The 16703-nt window shown below is 38.5% G+C and overlaps 1 protein-coding gene across 1 annotated transcript in view; it reads right to left on the minus strand.

Moving 5' to 3' along the window:
• The window catches only part of il17rd (interleukin 17 receptor D), an 80772-nt gene that overhangs the window by 15734 nt on the left and 48335 nt on the right, over positions 1 to 16703 (minus strand). The window contains exons 4-9 of the mRNA XM_020512318.2: positions 16212 to 16336; positions 9337 to 9451; positions 6377 to 6534; positions 4901 to 4966; positions 3138 to 3192; positions 1029 to 1139 (exon numbers count right to left, since the gene is read on the minus strand). Coding sequence (XP_020367907.2) covers positions 1029 to 1139; positions 3138 to 3192; positions 4901 to 4966; positions 6377 to 6534; positions 9337 to 9451; positions 16212 to 16336 — 630 coding nt within the window. The remainder of the gene's footprint in view (positions 1 to 1028; positions 1140 to 3137; positions 3193 to 4900; positions 4967 to 6376; positions 6535 to 9336; positions 9452 to 16211; positions 16337 to 16703) is intronic.

Here is a 16703-nt window from a genome sequence, read left to right on the forward strand (position 1 = left end):
ATGGAATGACCTGCCAGAGGAAGCGGTGGAGGCTGGTACAATTACAACATTTAAAAGGCATCTGGATGGGTATATGAATTGGAAGGGTTGAGAAGGATATCAGCCAAAAGCTGGCAAATGGGTCTAGGTCAGATTGAGATGTCTGTGCGGCACGGACAAGTTGGCCAAAGGGTCTGTTTCCGTACTGCATGACTCTATGACTCTATAAATGTTTCTCCCTTCTTCTGGATGGAGGACATATTCTAATGCTTGGATATAATCCAGTGTCTACCCAGCCTCAATCAGGGACAGAAAGCGTCAGCTAACATGGCAATCCAGTTACAATGTTGTTGTATTCAATAAACAAAATTAACTATCAATTAACCTGCTTTAAATATGATATCCCAACTCCGATAATTAATGATAACAAGGTGTAGAGCTGGATGAACACAGCAGGCCAAGCAGCATCAGAAGAGCAGGAAGGCTGATGTTTCAGGCCTGGAGGTCCTGCTGTGTTCATCCAGCTCTACACCTTGTTATCTCAGATTCTCCAGCATCTGCAGTTCCTACTATCTCCTATAATTAATGCCCTGATCAATGAAGGCAAGCGTGCCAAACGCCTTCCCCTCCACCCTAAATATTGTGACTCCACTTTTAAGAAACTATGCACCTGCAACACTAGCCCAGGTCCCAATTATTAATGGTATAAGTCCTGCCCTGGTTTGCCTTCCATTTTATGAGAGGAAGAAATAGATTCATGTAAACTGCAACAGGAAGAGACATTCCAACCACTACAAAGTTATTATTTGTTGGGAACTCTCCACTGGGCTGAATAATGACTCCACTTTTGTTCCTGGTGGTCCTGGATGATGGTATCAGTGCCTTGCTTTAACAAACATAAGCTGAAAATCAGGGGTTTTCCTTTTCTAAGCTGCACAAAGTGTATGTAAAATCCACAGCAATCCTTCAAAGGTAGCAGAGTCTCCAGTCTTCCCTGATCCTTTTCTGTTGCCAAATAGTCACGAACAAAACTGCAACAAATTTCTTACTTTGCTGTTTCTTACAGCAGACCACTGTAAGGAGAGTGATTATCGCAGACACTACCACTAACGGAACTGTGATGGCAATTGCTCGGATTGGACCAGCCCATGGATAATGCACTGTTGGAAGAATAGGATGAAGCATATTAGTTTACTGAACATAGAACACAATCTAACAGCAGTCTAGAGGTGTGAAAGGATGCAGTACCACCAGTTTTCAGACATTTTGAAGCTGATAATTATGTTCTGTTGCCATCTACAAGATAAATTTAAAGCTACACTTTTCACAGCAAAGTTTAATGCTAATTGTGTACGTTCTTAATTTTTGGCAAAGAGTTTATGTTTCATAATTTAGATTGAGGCTCCTTTGATAGTTCAATGGATTTTTTTTTGATGAGAATTTGAGCCACATGTGTTAAGAAGGTCAATTGATCAATTGATAAATTCCCATTTTGGGTTAAGTTGCTGATTCCAGCAAGAATATCAGTAAGTTCAATTTTATTGTCAACAGCATCCGTGCACAAGCATAACGTTGCCACAGCAGCTTCCTGGAACAAAGATGGCACTGCCCATAAAACCACACTGCTGGATGGAGTCAGAATCCTGAGTGTTGGGTCAGTCAAATCCACAGTCAGTCCACCTCTACCCATTGTAAATTTCAGTTCCACACACTGTAAACTGAACAGTAACCTTTGAGTCTGTTTCTCCACTGCACCAGAGGACAAGACTTTTTAAAAGTTCATTCATGCGATGTGGGTGTCACTGGATGGGCCAACATTTATGACCCATCCCTAACCCAGACAGCAGTCAATGTCAACTGCATTGCTGTGGGTCTTAAGTCACACATTAACCAAAGCAGAGCTTGGATGATGGATTTCCTCCTCTAAAAAGGCATCAGTGAACAAGATTTTTTATACATGACAGTCAACATTCTTTTTGTTTCCATTATGAGAGCTTTTAATTCCAGATTTTTATTGAATTAAAGATTCACTATCTGCCACAGCAGGATCGAATCCTTGTCACCTTGGATTGCTAATCTGGTGATATTAGCACTATGCCACTGCTTCCCTATAAATATGTTCAATCCGTGTGGTGAGGGCTACATCTATCAAAGTCTGACATCAGGTGGAGAGTATCACTTCCTGCACTACAGTTATAATCAATTCCTAGTTACAGAAGTGACTTTGGTCATTTTTTTGGAGGAAGATATTGGTTCAAATTAGCTAATTCCACATAATGTTCTATTACTTCATACTTCAAAGACGCTGTAAAAGAAATGTAAGCAGAACTGCTGCCATCAGAGATGTCAGCTGACAAGGTGTTTGCTGATGTCGCTGATGTCATCTGCACATGTGCAGGCAGTAGCCATCTTGGCACTAGCAACAGGGTTTCAGCATCAATAAAGGGATGCTAGTTAACATTGGACTGGTAGAGTATTATTTTCTTAAATAATTCAATGAATCTCTGTTTGATGGCTATCCAGAGGTCATGTTGCAAGAGCATAGTATGTACCAGTTTGGAGGGGCCAAGATCGGCCTTTGTCACTTTTCCCTTTGATGTTGAGGAAGATACTGATATTCAATGTTAAGGTTCACGTCTTGATAATGATTATGAGGACAAGGTACAAAAGGAATCTGCATCCATGAAGCTTATCTTAAGGTAAGAAAGGAATGGTCAGGGAAAAGATTGCTGGTTTAATATATATACATGTGTATGTATAGACCAACAGGCCAAATATTCAAGGCAAGAAACCTTTATATTAATCTTCTGCTGTTTCCTCATTACTTCAACAAAAAAATTGCTTTCTTACAAAGCCGGAATACTGGAATAATTTTGTGGAGTTTGTGGAAAGCTCAACCACTCAGACAAAACAGCAGCATTCACTAGAAACAGCAACCCAGTAAGGTTAAGTGCAAAAGCTGCCAACATTAATTTATAATTCACTAGGTCATTCTTTGATTCCATAGGGTGATTTTAATCTCTTCCTTCAAGATAATTTCTTACAGCTATACAAATAAATTATTTGTTAACAATTTCTGAATATATTTTATGTTAAATATAAGATGGTGGGGTGTACCAATTACCACTCGGATCCTACCTGAAAAAAATCAGTCCTACCTGGTCTCACTGTAAAATTGACTTGTTTCCCAGTCGTATTGCTAGAATCTGTCACCTAAAGAAAAAAAGACATAAGAAGATCTTCAATTATCATAATTTGCAAAAATGTGCAAGGTTATAAAGATACTTGGTATTAAAGTGACTAACTAAAAATGAATTATTATAAAATGTCTTTTTTTCCAGATCTCCTTAAATATACAAAGCTTAATGCTTCATTTTGTGCACCCTCTTGGGCCATATCAGAATAAATAAAATTGGATGAGAACCATCATTTCCAAGCCACTTATCAAAAGGGAAATACAGCAAAAAGATACTTTTGGCATAATTCCAGCAGATTTGCTGTTGACAATCTGTGGAAGTTACTAATTCTGATAAATATTTGGCCCAGGAATTCCTGCAACAGTGAGATTGGCAACACATATCATAAATTTAATCAGACAGTGTTCTGATTTTGATGTCGATAACTTCCTTACATTTTCCTGAACTTCTCGTTTGTACATGCCACAGAAGGCATAACAGCAAAGCAGGCATTAATCTGCAAGTATGTTAGAAGGATGTGAACATAAATACTTAAAACTGGCTTTATAAGTTGCCGGAGTATTGCACGCACCTAAACACCCCATTGTCAGCACATCTACAGCATTAATTTCATTTGGAAGCTAGTGGTGGTGCAGCAAAATTGTAATTGTATTTTTTCACGAGGCGGATTGAGGCATTTCTTCCCAATCTTTTTGCTGAGATTTAACAGTGGATCAGCAGAAAAGTTCCACAAAAATAAAGAGTCCCATAAGTGAAGGTTTCGTCATTTATTCCATTATTTCCTCCTTACTCTGCATTGTAGTAGGATCCTTTCATGTAAGCGTGCCATTATAACTGTACACAAGAAAATCTGGGCCATTGAGTCATAACAGATGATGATAGAAGAGAATAGGGTTGGCCTTATAAGTGTTGTGTGTGTCTTATATAAGTGGCATGCAAGAGAGACACAGAATGTGCAAAATAATAACTCGGATGCAATAATCTCATGGAGTACATACCCTAACCTACAGCTGCAACTTGTTTGGAACACATGGGGACAAACTGTACTGCAAAGGCTTTACACAAAAACCAAAGTCACATTTGGAAGAATGAAATTTGAGCCAAGTTGTTTCACCAATAAGAATTTGAAACTCAGGTTAAGATTTAAGAGATAAAAATTAAAGCAAGCAGTGAAAGCATTAAGCTATTAAATGCTCACTCATGTTGCTGCAAACCAATCTCGTCCTACTCCCCATATGTGGAGAAATTTAAATGGTCCCCTGCTGAGACCAGACCAGATCTTGTGCTCTACCTCATGGAGAAAAGCTGAAGTCATCAGTGGTCAATTTGAGACAACAACTTGCTTTTATATAGTACCTTCAACACAGTAAAACATCTCAGGGGTTCTCTCAGGAGCATTATTAAACAAGATCTGACATTGAGCTATATAAAAAGGCAGTAGGGTAAATGGCCAAAAATATGGTCCAAAAGGTAGGTTTTTAGAAATATCTCAAGGATAAGTGAGAGTTGGAGATACAGAGAGGAATTGAGAGAGAATTCAAGAGCTCAGGGCTGAGGTGAGTGAAGGCACAGTTACCAACGGTGGAGTAAAGAATATCAGTATGAGCAAGATGCCAGAATTGAAGGAATGCAGATGTCTGAGAGTTATAAGGCTGGATCATTGATGTAATAATGTAACATTGGAAGCAGAATTTGAAAAATGCCTAAATGTAAAAGAATCATACCTCAATGCTGTAAGTGCCTGGGTAGAGATCACGAAAAACGTAACTCACTACGGTCATATTACTATCCTATAGGAAGAAATTAAACATTTTCAATGAATTTTTAAACAATATCCTGACAGAATTTAAAGGTTCATGAATATTATGGTTCAACAATTACTTACACAGTCATAGTGAATTTTCTTAATTACGAAAATGGGCTTAAAGGATACTTAACATCAAACCTGATAGTCATGAAGTTGTGTTTGTTCATGCCTCATTTTAATACTTCAAACTTAGTACCTACCATGGATCTCAAAGCCTTAAATATGAGCTGTGTGTTGTCTTTCTAATAAATATTAAGTAGAATGACTGATGGTATAAGTAACAACTGTGTCACTCTATCATCCATATGGCAGCCAGCACACAGAGGAGCCATTATTTCCTGCTGAGGAAATGCAGTGAGGTTGTTTATAACAGGCACTGATTATTAAAAAGAATATAAAACCACACAAAAAAATTCTAGGAGCAGCCATGTGGTATGATAAATTCTAAACATTCCTTCTAGATTTTCTCAAAAACTAATTTTTTTGATAGATACCTTTGTTAGTGGCTAGGAAATGCAGTAGATCTGTAAGTAGTTCTGTCGCTGAGCAGGGAGACCCCAGGTTCAACTCACACTCCAGGACTTGTTGGTAGGAAAGAACCCAGTCACTAGTACAGGGTGTGTTGTTGGTCCCCAGCCCAGACAAATGAAGAGGGTTCGTGGCAGGAATGGCATCCAGCTGCAAAACCACCCCGCAAATCCAAATATTCTCATTGATTGTGAAGATAATCAACCAGCATTGTGGTGACCCAATGAATCTATAATTTATATAGATTCTGAATTTTTCATTAAAATTGGTTTTAAAGTTAATCTCAGCAATAAGACCCAGTCAAAAAATTCAGTAAAACCTATAAGTTGATTTAGAATCATAGAATCCCTACAATGTGGAAGCAGGTTATCGAGTCCACGCTGACTCTCTGAAGAACATCCCACCCAGACCCAGACCCACACACACACACATGCGTACCCATCCCCCGTGACTGTATCCCTGTCTATCCCTGATTTAATGTTTTTAACTTACATAAGTGAATCTTCCAACACATCATACTATAGGGAAACAACACATTTCAAAAGGAGAAAACCTTACAGGACACATATTGAGCCCAAATGTATGCAACTCCTGTTATACATCAACTATAAAAGGTTTAATGTCAAAACAATTCTCTCAATCTCCTAAAAACTACATACGTGCTAAAAGAGATTACAGAGTCTCAGTGATTGGGATGGTACTACATACAGTAAATATCAAGTGGACAGAATAAAATGACTGTTTTGGGCACCTGGCACCATCAACGATTTGGGAAGCAAGTTGCCCATTCTTTATCTTACCCAGCTTTATAATTAGGACACAGTAAGTAACATTATTACATTGCACAGCTCTCCAATTTGCTTACCACAAGTATAGTCTTGTCCTTGTGGAAACCAGTGTTCACCATTTTACAGCGTATGTGATAGGCTTTAAATCCAAAAATAGGAGGAGCCAAGTCAAAGGTTACATTTAAATTTGTAGACTGGTACGGTTGGTTGATATCCAGATTCTTTGGAGACCAGTCTGTTTGCAAAATGCAAAAAAAAAGAATGAATGAAAATTAGTAACTGATATAAGACACTGACCTGGAAAAAGTAAAGCGCATTTTTGCAAGTTACATATGATCAAGATTTTACAGTTAGAAGAAAGGAAGCAGGACTAGCCTTTCATCACATTAACATTTACCCTCAGACTTTCTACGGGCTTCTGCAATGTAACTTACTCTGATTAGAGAGACAGAACATGAGGCATCTGTGCAAGGGATCTAGGGAGGACCTGTGTGAACAAGGCAAACAGCTGTATACTTCCTGAACAAATTTGATTAAAAATTCTGACAGAAGTAATCTGCACTTAGAAATTTAACTCAGTACCAAGTCACATGTGGAGTACAAAAGAAAGGGAGTATAAAGAGTCAGAAAAAGAAAGCTTTTAAAAATCACAATTGTAGATTTAACTCTTTAGCGAGACTTAAATGCAAAAGAACAGGACACCACACTTGTATACAAACTTACAGTGCTAGCAAGATTATTTAGTAATAATTAAGACCAAGGTCTTCCAATTTTTGTTGTGCAGAGAAGTACAGTTCCATTAAGTCTTTTTGTGCAGCCAGCATTTATGTTTTCTTATACTTGACAACTTGTGAGTAGCATGCATGTACCTTTCAGGTTGCTACACATTTGTGCATATGCGCATCTTAGAAGGAATACCGACTTAAGACTTAACACTCCACTAAAAACTTTCTTACAATGGAATGATTAAGTTCAAACTCCTGCCAGTGAGTTTAGTGTGTGTGTATTATAACAACCTGTTATCGTTGCATATACTTCAATGCCAAATTTCTCGTCAAGATACTGCCATAACAAGGCTTCTGGAGAAGCAGGGCAATTCGGTAGCAACATCCTCATGTCTGCATTTCACTGCTCATGTACAGCCACTGGAGGCTGCTATCTCATACACAAATTGCTAAAGGTGAGCACCAAAACCTCACTGTTACTATCATCATAGAATCAAGGCCATTTTTTTCTCTAACAGGTTTCTGCAAGCTGTCTTGATAGAACAATGATTTTCAAATCATGGGAACTACGCTGTCATTATACATAATTACTCTTTGCTTTCAAATAATCCTTAATTTTAACCAAATGCAAAGCACATTTTAAACTACATCAACTGGAAACTTTCACATTAAATAGAAGATGGAGGGAGGGCTACATCATCCTAAAATGGCAATAATGAAGAAAATCACAATTACTTTTCAACTAAATACTCAGCAAGAAATGGTAACAGTTTGAAATAAATGTTAATAGTCTTAACTCCATTACCTTTTGATAGTCTCCATTTAAATTTCTAAAAGCAATGTGGGCATTCAGCTAACAGCAAGAACTCACAGAAAGAATTCTTTTCAAGTAAGATGACTCAAAATCTCATTAAGTCAAAATGGCAGTATTCTTCTTTCTTAGATTGTAAAGATTTCTTTAAGTCAGAATCTTACAAAAAATGCTTTTAAAAGTAATTGGTTGCATTTGCTGGAGGCAAATCACTTTAAAGTACTTTTCATATATTTGAATTTTAAGAGCTTTGTATTCAAATTATTTATGCCACCCAGCATTTCTCCAAGATGAAATGCTTCAGTGAAACTATGAACATCAAATTAGAAAGCAGTTTAGAATTTTTATATTACTAACTATTTATACTTCTTTAGGTCTTTTTTGTTCATCACTAGCTGAATTAAGTAAAAGCAGACAGCCACCAACCGCCCTATGTCAACAATTCAACATTGAGATTTTTTTTTATACTGACAGTCTAGTGATGTGAAGAAAGTGCTTTTCTTCCATCAAACAGAAACATGTGAGAATCAGTTATTTTCCTGGATTACAGGTGAATGAAAAGATACGCTATGTGTATTTGGAGATAGCAAAACTGCAGATGCTGGAGTCAGAGACAATACAGTGTGTAGCTGGAGGAACACAGCAGGCCAGGCAGCATCAGAGGAGCAGGAAAGTTGACGTTTTGGGTTGGGACCCTTCTTCAGAAATGGGGAGGGGGAAGAGAGCTAGGAAATAAATAGAGAGAGGAGGGGTAGGGCTGGGGAAGGTAAGTGGAATAGTGATAGGTGAATGCAGGTAGGGAGTGGTGGGGATTGGCCAGTGGGAAGGGTGGGGTGGATACATGGGGCAGAAGATGGACAAGTTGTGTCAGATCAAGGAAGCGGGGATGAGAGAGAGGGTTGGACATAGGATGAGGCCGGGGGTGGGCAGATTCTAAAACCGGTGAATTCTGTGTTTAGGCCATCGGGCTGTAGGCTCCCGAGATGGATACTCCACCTTAAACAAAGAATTCACCAGTTTTAAAATCTCCCCACTCCCAGCCTCGTCCGATGTCCAACCCTTCCTCTCATTTCTGCCTCCTTGACCTGACACAACCTGTCCATCTTTTCTCCCACTTATCCGCCCTACTCATTCCACTGACCAATCCCCACCACTCCCTACCTGCATTCATCTATCACCACCCCTCCCCTCTCTATTAATTTCCCAGCTCCCTTCCCCCTTCCCATTTCTGAAGAAGGGTCCCAACCTGAAACGTCAACTTTCCTGCTCCTCTGATGCTGCCTGGCCTGCTGTGTTCCTCCAGCTCCACAGTGTATTACCTACACTATATATATATTGTTGTGTTCAAACAATTCAGGTCGATTAACCTATTGCAACAGGTCTGCAGGTTTTACAGTTGAAATGTTGTATTGTTAATAAATACAGACTTTGGTTCAGGCTTTGTGCTTATAACAGTTCTATTCATAAGTCATCGTATCAGTTACATGAAGCCAGTACTTACGTTCAACCTGAAACTGGAAGGTATTGTTTTCTTCCACAAGGTTTGGAAATGGTAAAATCGTCACGTTATATTGTGTTTTAACCTTCAAACTTTGAAATGGTTGGGATTTCAAAACCTGAAGACAGAACCAAAATTAGCTGGAATGCATAAAGGTACATGGAAATCCTGTGTGCTGAGAAGACCACAGATCCATGTAGTTTACCTTCCCACTTCACTGGAGTTGTAGCTGACAGTGCATTTTCCTTTCAGATGGTATTTGTGCACTTTAACCTTGAGAAGTTCTAAGCTTCTGACTCTAAAATTATCTAGTAAATGCTCTGAAAACAGGCTGTCCACCACAAACAACCTGCATTTGTATACTGTCTTTAAAATAGTTAAATGTTCCAAGGTGCTACAGGCAAGAAAAACAAAATTTAAGAACAAAATTTGTGTCTGTCACCTATAACATAATAAAATTTGTATCTATTAAGCAGTGTTTGATCCGGACCAACATCAGGAGGAAATAGTCCCCAGGTACGTTATCCAAAAAATAGAATTCAAATTAGGCTAATATACATTGCTTATCAGTAGGTTTATCTTCCTATAAAATGTGATGTAAAGCAGTGAGTGGCTAAAAGTTATTCTCACCCAATATCCATAAAGATTCACTTTCCAGCAAATTTTACTGGGACACCAGCCAGGAGCATAAACCCTGGCTGATATTCTGCCTTTCATTGCACTGAAAATACTAAACCAATTAATCCAGCACCGCAGCTGTAACTCACTTATAACCAGGAATCATGCAAGTCATCAGAGAGAAGCAACAAACATTTCCTGCTGAAGTGAGGGCAAGTTATTACCGGTAGTATTCTTTTTACATATAAAACCAGAACAGGAGTAGGTCATTCAACCTTTCAAACTACACGGCAACAATATGTGTAGATACAGAATTTCAAAGATTCACAGGACTGAGTGAAGCAAGTTCTCTTCATATCAGTTCTAAATGGATGGCACTGTATCTTCAGACAATGCCCCTTATTTCTAGATAGTAAAGCCAAGCTGAACAAGCACCCAATATCCATCCCGTCAGGCCCTCTAAGAATTTCATATATTTTGATGAGGTCACTTCTCACTCCTCCACATTTTTAACAATAGTAAGTATTTTCCCTTTTCTTTCATGTTACTCTGTACTCCATCTGTCACCCTCTTTCCCATTATTTAACCTATCAATATCCTGTGGCAATCTGTGTTCAGCTAGCACTGTTTTGTCAGTAAACTTTGATACATTATATGCAGGTCCCTCAACAAAGTCAATAAAAGAGTTCGTTAATAGCTGAGACTTGTCTCTGAGCCTGGCGACACTCAGCTTGCCAAACTGAAGATGATCCATTTATTCCTACTTTCTGTCCTTTAACTGACCATCTGTCCATTATATTACTCCAAATCCTAAGAACCCTCGTCTTCTACAGCAACTTTTTTGTGGCACCTTATGAAATGTGTTTTGAAAAACAAAATATCTTACAGACATTGTTTCCTCCTTATCAACCCTACTACTTACATCCTCAAACAGACTGGTCAGGCATGATGCCCCTTTTGTAAAACCATACTAACTTTGCCAAATCACACTATGATCTGTGTCAGACTATCTGGCGTAGTTTTCAGTTTTCTCTCCCCCCTCCATTTTTGAATAATGGTGTTACATTCACTACTTTCTAATCCATTTACATGGTTCCAAAATCAAGAGAATTTTGGAAGATCACAAAAGGTGCATCCAGTTTCTGCACTCACCATTTCTACAACCTACAGGATAAAGGCTATCACGTTTGGAGGATCTGGCAGCTTCTATTTCACAAACTTCTCCACTACTATCTTTTCACCAATATTAATTACTTTTAAATTCTTCATTCTTATTGGGTTTGAATCTTCACTATTGCTGATTTCCTTTGTATCTTTGTAAAGATAGAAGCAAAATATTTGTTTAATATTTCTGACATTACATTACTCCCCCATTATAATTTCGCCTTCCTCAAGGTTAAGCATATTCACTTTCACTATTCTTTTCCTTTTTTAATTCTTGTAGAAGGTCTTATAGTTTAATTTACTATTTCTGGTTAGTTTGTTTACATATTCTATTTTCTCCTGTATTCGTTTTTTGGTCATCCTTTACTGGCCTCTTCCAGTAGTCAAGCTTACTACTCTGCTTGGTAATAGTACAAGTCTCTTTTTTTAATCCAATACCTTCTTGCCCTTTAAAATTATCAATGGATGGACCCCTTTTCCCATGTACGTTATTTCATTTGTCAATCTAATATCGATTTATTGAAAATTCTGAAAGCTTATTTCAACTTTCATCGTTGCTTATCCACCATCATAACTATTAATAAAATTTGCCAATCTGCCTACCTCTCACACCCATGTAACTAGCATTAAGTTGGATATTCTAATTTGCAACTTACTTATATCACTCTCAAACTCAATGCAAAGTTCTATTATCTTATATTACTCTTCCCCAAACAACCACACAGTATTAGATTTACTTCCTCAAACAGTGTCCGCAGAACCTCATTCTACCAACATTGTTGGTTTTTACATAGATCATAAGAACAAATATACTATTAAGGATGTCTATTCCTATTTTTCTTATTTGCTCCTTTAAAGAATTCAGCACATGATAAACAACCAAGTAAATTCAATGTAGTTGCAGTATCTTACAACACAGATCACTATTTATGGAGCAAAAAAGGAAACAGCCAGGTCAGAACAGCTAAACAAATAAACTGTTCAGCTGGGAATAACAGTGAGTATAAACTTGTGGACTGTAACAACATTGACAAATTTACTCATCAGAAAAATAGTGCTGAATCTGACGAAGCTAAAGAACTAATTTAAATAAACTGATACAGGCCTTAAACAGCTCACAAGCAAAGGCTGGTCCTGATTTTAAGCCCATAGCACATGAAAAGATGTAATTACACGGATTACAACTTTAAACTGTTGGTAACTCCAACATTCCTTCAATATTCATCATTGAAAAGGAGGTCGGTGGATACAATTACATGAAAGCGGAAATGCAAATATTAAAGGCAAAAACTGTTTGATGGATTTTAAGCATGATCAGGTGAAAGATTCAATGGAAATCTGTCATTTTTATATGAAGTATGGTTAAATTAAATACAAATATTGTGGGTGGCACTGTGGCTCAGTGGTTAGCACTGCTACCTCATAGTGCCAGGAATCCAGGTTCAGTTCCACCCTTGGGTGACTGTCTGTGTGGAGTTTGCACATTGCCCCGTGCCTGCGCAGGTTTCCGCCAGGTACTCCGGTTTCCTCCCACAGTCCAAAGATGTGCAGGCTAGGTGAATTGGCCATGCTAAATTGCCCATAGTGTTCAGGAACATGTAGATTAGATGTGTTAGCCAAGGAAAATGCAGGGTTACAGGGAAAGGATAGGGGGATGGGTCTGGGTCTTGCTATGAAGGCCGACATACCATTTGCCTTCTTCATCCCCTGCTGCACCCACATGCTTACTTTCAGCAACTGTGTACAAGGACACCCATGTCTTCTTGCACCCTCCCCTTTCCCATTCTGTTACCATTCAGACAAAAGTCTGCCTGCCTGTTTTTGCTCCCTAAGTAGTTAACCTCATATTTATCCACATCACACTGCATCTGCTGTTATTTGCCCATTTATGTGTCTAAATTACACTGAAGCTTCTCTACATTCTCCTCACAGCATACCTTCCCAGCCAGCATTGTTCATCTGCAAACTTGGAAACGTAACATGGAACTTCCTTGTCTAAATCATGAACATAAATTGTGAATAGCTCAGGCACAATCACTGTACCCCACTTGTCACTGCCTGGTATTTGGAAAAAGACCTATTTATTCCTACTATTTGTTGCCTGCCTGCCAACCAGTTCTCCATTTCAGTCGACAACCTCAAATGCCATGCGCTTTAATTTTGCATGCTAATCTATGTGGGACCTTATCAAAAGCCTTTTGAAAATCCAAATAAATCACATCCACAGGCTCCCCCTACTAACTGCATCCTCAAAATGTTCCAGTAGACTTAAGACAATTTCCCCTTCATAAATCAATGTTCAGTCAGATCACTACCTTCCCAATGCTCTGCTCTTCGATCTTTTGTAAAAGACTTTAATACTTTTCTCACTACTGATATAAAGTTAACCAGTCTGGAATTATTCCACAGTCTATAAAATCTGCTATTTCGAGTTCCACTTCCTTAAGCATCTGTGGTGAAGCTTATCGGGTTGTAGGGATTTATTTGCCTTTAATCCCATTAGTTTCCCCAACACCATTTCCTTATTAATACTAATTTATTTCAATTCCTCCTTCTCATGAAGTCCTGTGCTCCCCCATATTTTTAGCATGTTATTTGTGTCTTTCTTTGTGACGAAGTACTGAAGTATTGATCTGCCATCTCTTTATTCCCCATTTTAAATTCTCTTATTTCTGTTTGTAGGGAACTGATATTCATCTTGATTAATCTTTTTCTCTCCACATACTTGTAGAAGTTTTACTATCAGTTTTATATGTTGTCTCCTTATCTGAGGAAGGATGTTCTGGCTATTGAGGGAGTGCAAAGAAGATTTATCAGACTGACTCCTGGGAATGGCAGGACTGACATATAGTAAGGGACTGGATCGGGTAAGATAATATTGACTTTAGAGGAATGAAGTGGGATCTCATAGAAACCTATAAATTCTAACCGGATTAGACTGGGTGGATGCTCTTGATGACTGGACAGTCCAGAACCAGGGGTAACAGTCTAAGGTTATGGGATAGACCTTTTAGGACAGCAGTGAGGAGGAATTCCTTCACCCAGAGAGTTGTGGGCCTGTGAAATTCTCTGCCACAGGAAACTGTTGAGATCAAAACACCTACAACGAAATTTCGAGGAAGATTTACAGTGTTCTTCAGACTAAAGAGATCAAACAACACAGGGAAAAAAGCCAGAATAGGGTACTGAATTGGATGATAAGCCCACGATCATACAGAATGGAGCTGGCTCAAAGGACCAAGTGGCCTACTCCTGCTCTTATATTCTATGTTCCTATGATTCTATTGGATTAGCAATTATCAGCAAATATCCCCACTTCTTACAGTGGATGAAGAAGCTGAAGATGAACATTTTCATCTGGAATAGAGCCAGGAGTACTCGCTCCTGTTTGTATGCCACTGTGCTCTTCTCCAGGGATGGTGGCAGAAAAATCTGGGATGTTGGTTGGTGTGTTTCTGCACGTATGTTTACTGGACAACTCTTGCAATTTTGGCACAGTCGTGAGATGCATGTCAGAGCAATTTTGTAGGATCAATTGAGATAGGTGTACCATTGGGGTGTTCAAACTCAATATCTAGATTAATGTTGGCTGGTCCTCTTGATTTCCATCTTAATATGATTTTTATGTAGCAACTTTGATATGACAGAATAATTTGTTTGGCTATTTCAGAGAGTGGTCAAGAAATTCTTGTAGTTCTAGAATCATCTATATGCCAGACCAATTAAGGACAGTAGGTTTTATTCCACTAAAGGCAATTGGCAAACCAGCTGGGTTTTGAAGGACAAATATAGCTTTATGGTCACTATTGATGGTCCTAGCTATTCATGCCAAATTTATTTACTTAATTAAATTGAATTTCAAAATCTACCGGGGTGGGAATGAATTCACATCACCGGATTATTAGTCCGAGACGCTGGACTACAAATCCAATAACATAGATACATGCATGGGCTCCCTCTGATACAGACATTGGATTAAATAACATCATATATGTATGGTATTTTCAACATAATTGAAAATCTCAAGGTGCTTCACGTAAGTTTTATAAAACAAGCATGACAGTGATGAAGCACAAAGATATTAGGTCAGATGGCCAAAACCTTGACCAAAGTGATAGGTTCTAAAGAGTGCTGTAAAGGAAGAAGCTGGGTCAAGGGGCAGAGTGTTGTAAAGAAGTAGTATTCTAGAGTTCGGGGCTGGACAACTGAATGCATAGCCATCAATAGAGGAACAACTAAAATTGGGGATGCTCAAGGGATCAGAATTAGAGGTGGAGATATCTCAAATGACCACAGGACTGGAGTGAATACTGCAACAGATAGGGGCAAGGCCAAGGGGGGAGTCTGAAAACAAGAACGAACATGTTAAGGTTAAGATGTTACTTGAGCAGGAACCAATGTAAATCAGCAAGCACACAGAGGATGGGGGCTTGGGATTTGCTGCAAGTTAAGATATGGGTGACAGAATTTTGGATTTCTTGTTTAGAGGGTAGAATGTAAGAGAACAGCCAGGAATACACTAGAATAGTTGAACCTAGAAATAACATTAACGAGGCTTTCAGCTGCACATGAGCTGAGAGAGGAATGAAAAAAATAGCTTTAATCTTTGCAATACTTCATTGAAATTAATTTCTGCTCATCCAGTACTGGATGTTGGACAAGTAATTTAGCAATACTGGAGGAAAGAAGAGTGGGACAGATGATGTAGAGCTGGATGTGATACATGTGAAAACTTACAATGCTATTTCAGATCAGTATATCTGTATCTAGATGAGAAATAGGATCAACAGAAACAAATGCTCGGAAGGAATTCCAACACTTTATCTGATAGCAGGATTCAAGAGACTTTTGTGAACCTCTCAACGCTTTGCTTAGAAGATAACTTTTAACGTTTAACTACAAGCACACACTCCAGCAGCAAATAGAAAGTGGAAATGTTGAATCAATTTGCAAGATGAATCACATTTGGGAACCATTAAAAACGAATCAGATATAATCAGTACATTTAGTGAAAATTTCTAAAGCCACACACAAACGTCAGGTTCACCAGGCTGAAAGCATTTGCTCTAAATTATAGTGAAGGTCAGTTTACTTACAAGTGTTTTATTGAAATATCTGAGTTGTTTTTGCTCTTCTAAAACAAGCGCCTGACATAACTTTTCAGTTCCAACTGCTGTGGCTTCTTGAAGAATTATTTTGAAGCCTCTGATGCATTCAATACCTGAGGATAGATTGCAACACAGGGAAAAATAAACATACATTGTACAAAGAAACAGAACATTAGCAAATAAATTGACTTATTTAGGAATTTCTTTTCAGATATAAAAGTGAAAAACTAGTTTAACAACCGGAAATGTGAGCAAGACATTCCTATCCCACCAGCTGAAGGTGCTGGCAGAGAAAACTGTGCTATTCATTTATAACAAAGGTAAACTGTCATTCGACGTACACACAAGTAAAACAACCTGTGCACAAAAGTAGAGGTGCAGAGCTGGATGAACACAGCAGGCCAAGCAGCATCATAGGAGCAGAAAGGCTGACGTTTCGGGCCTAGACCCTTCATCAGAAATCATTTCTGATGAAGGGTC

Source organism: Rhincodon typus, chromosome 16, assembly GCF_021869965.1.
Source record: "Rhincodon typus isolate 14 chromosome 16, sRhiTyp1.1, whole genome shotgun sequence".
Lineage (NCBI taxonomy): Eukaryota > Metazoa > Chordata > Chondrichthyes > Orectolobiformes > Rhincodontidae > Rhincodon > Rhincodon typus.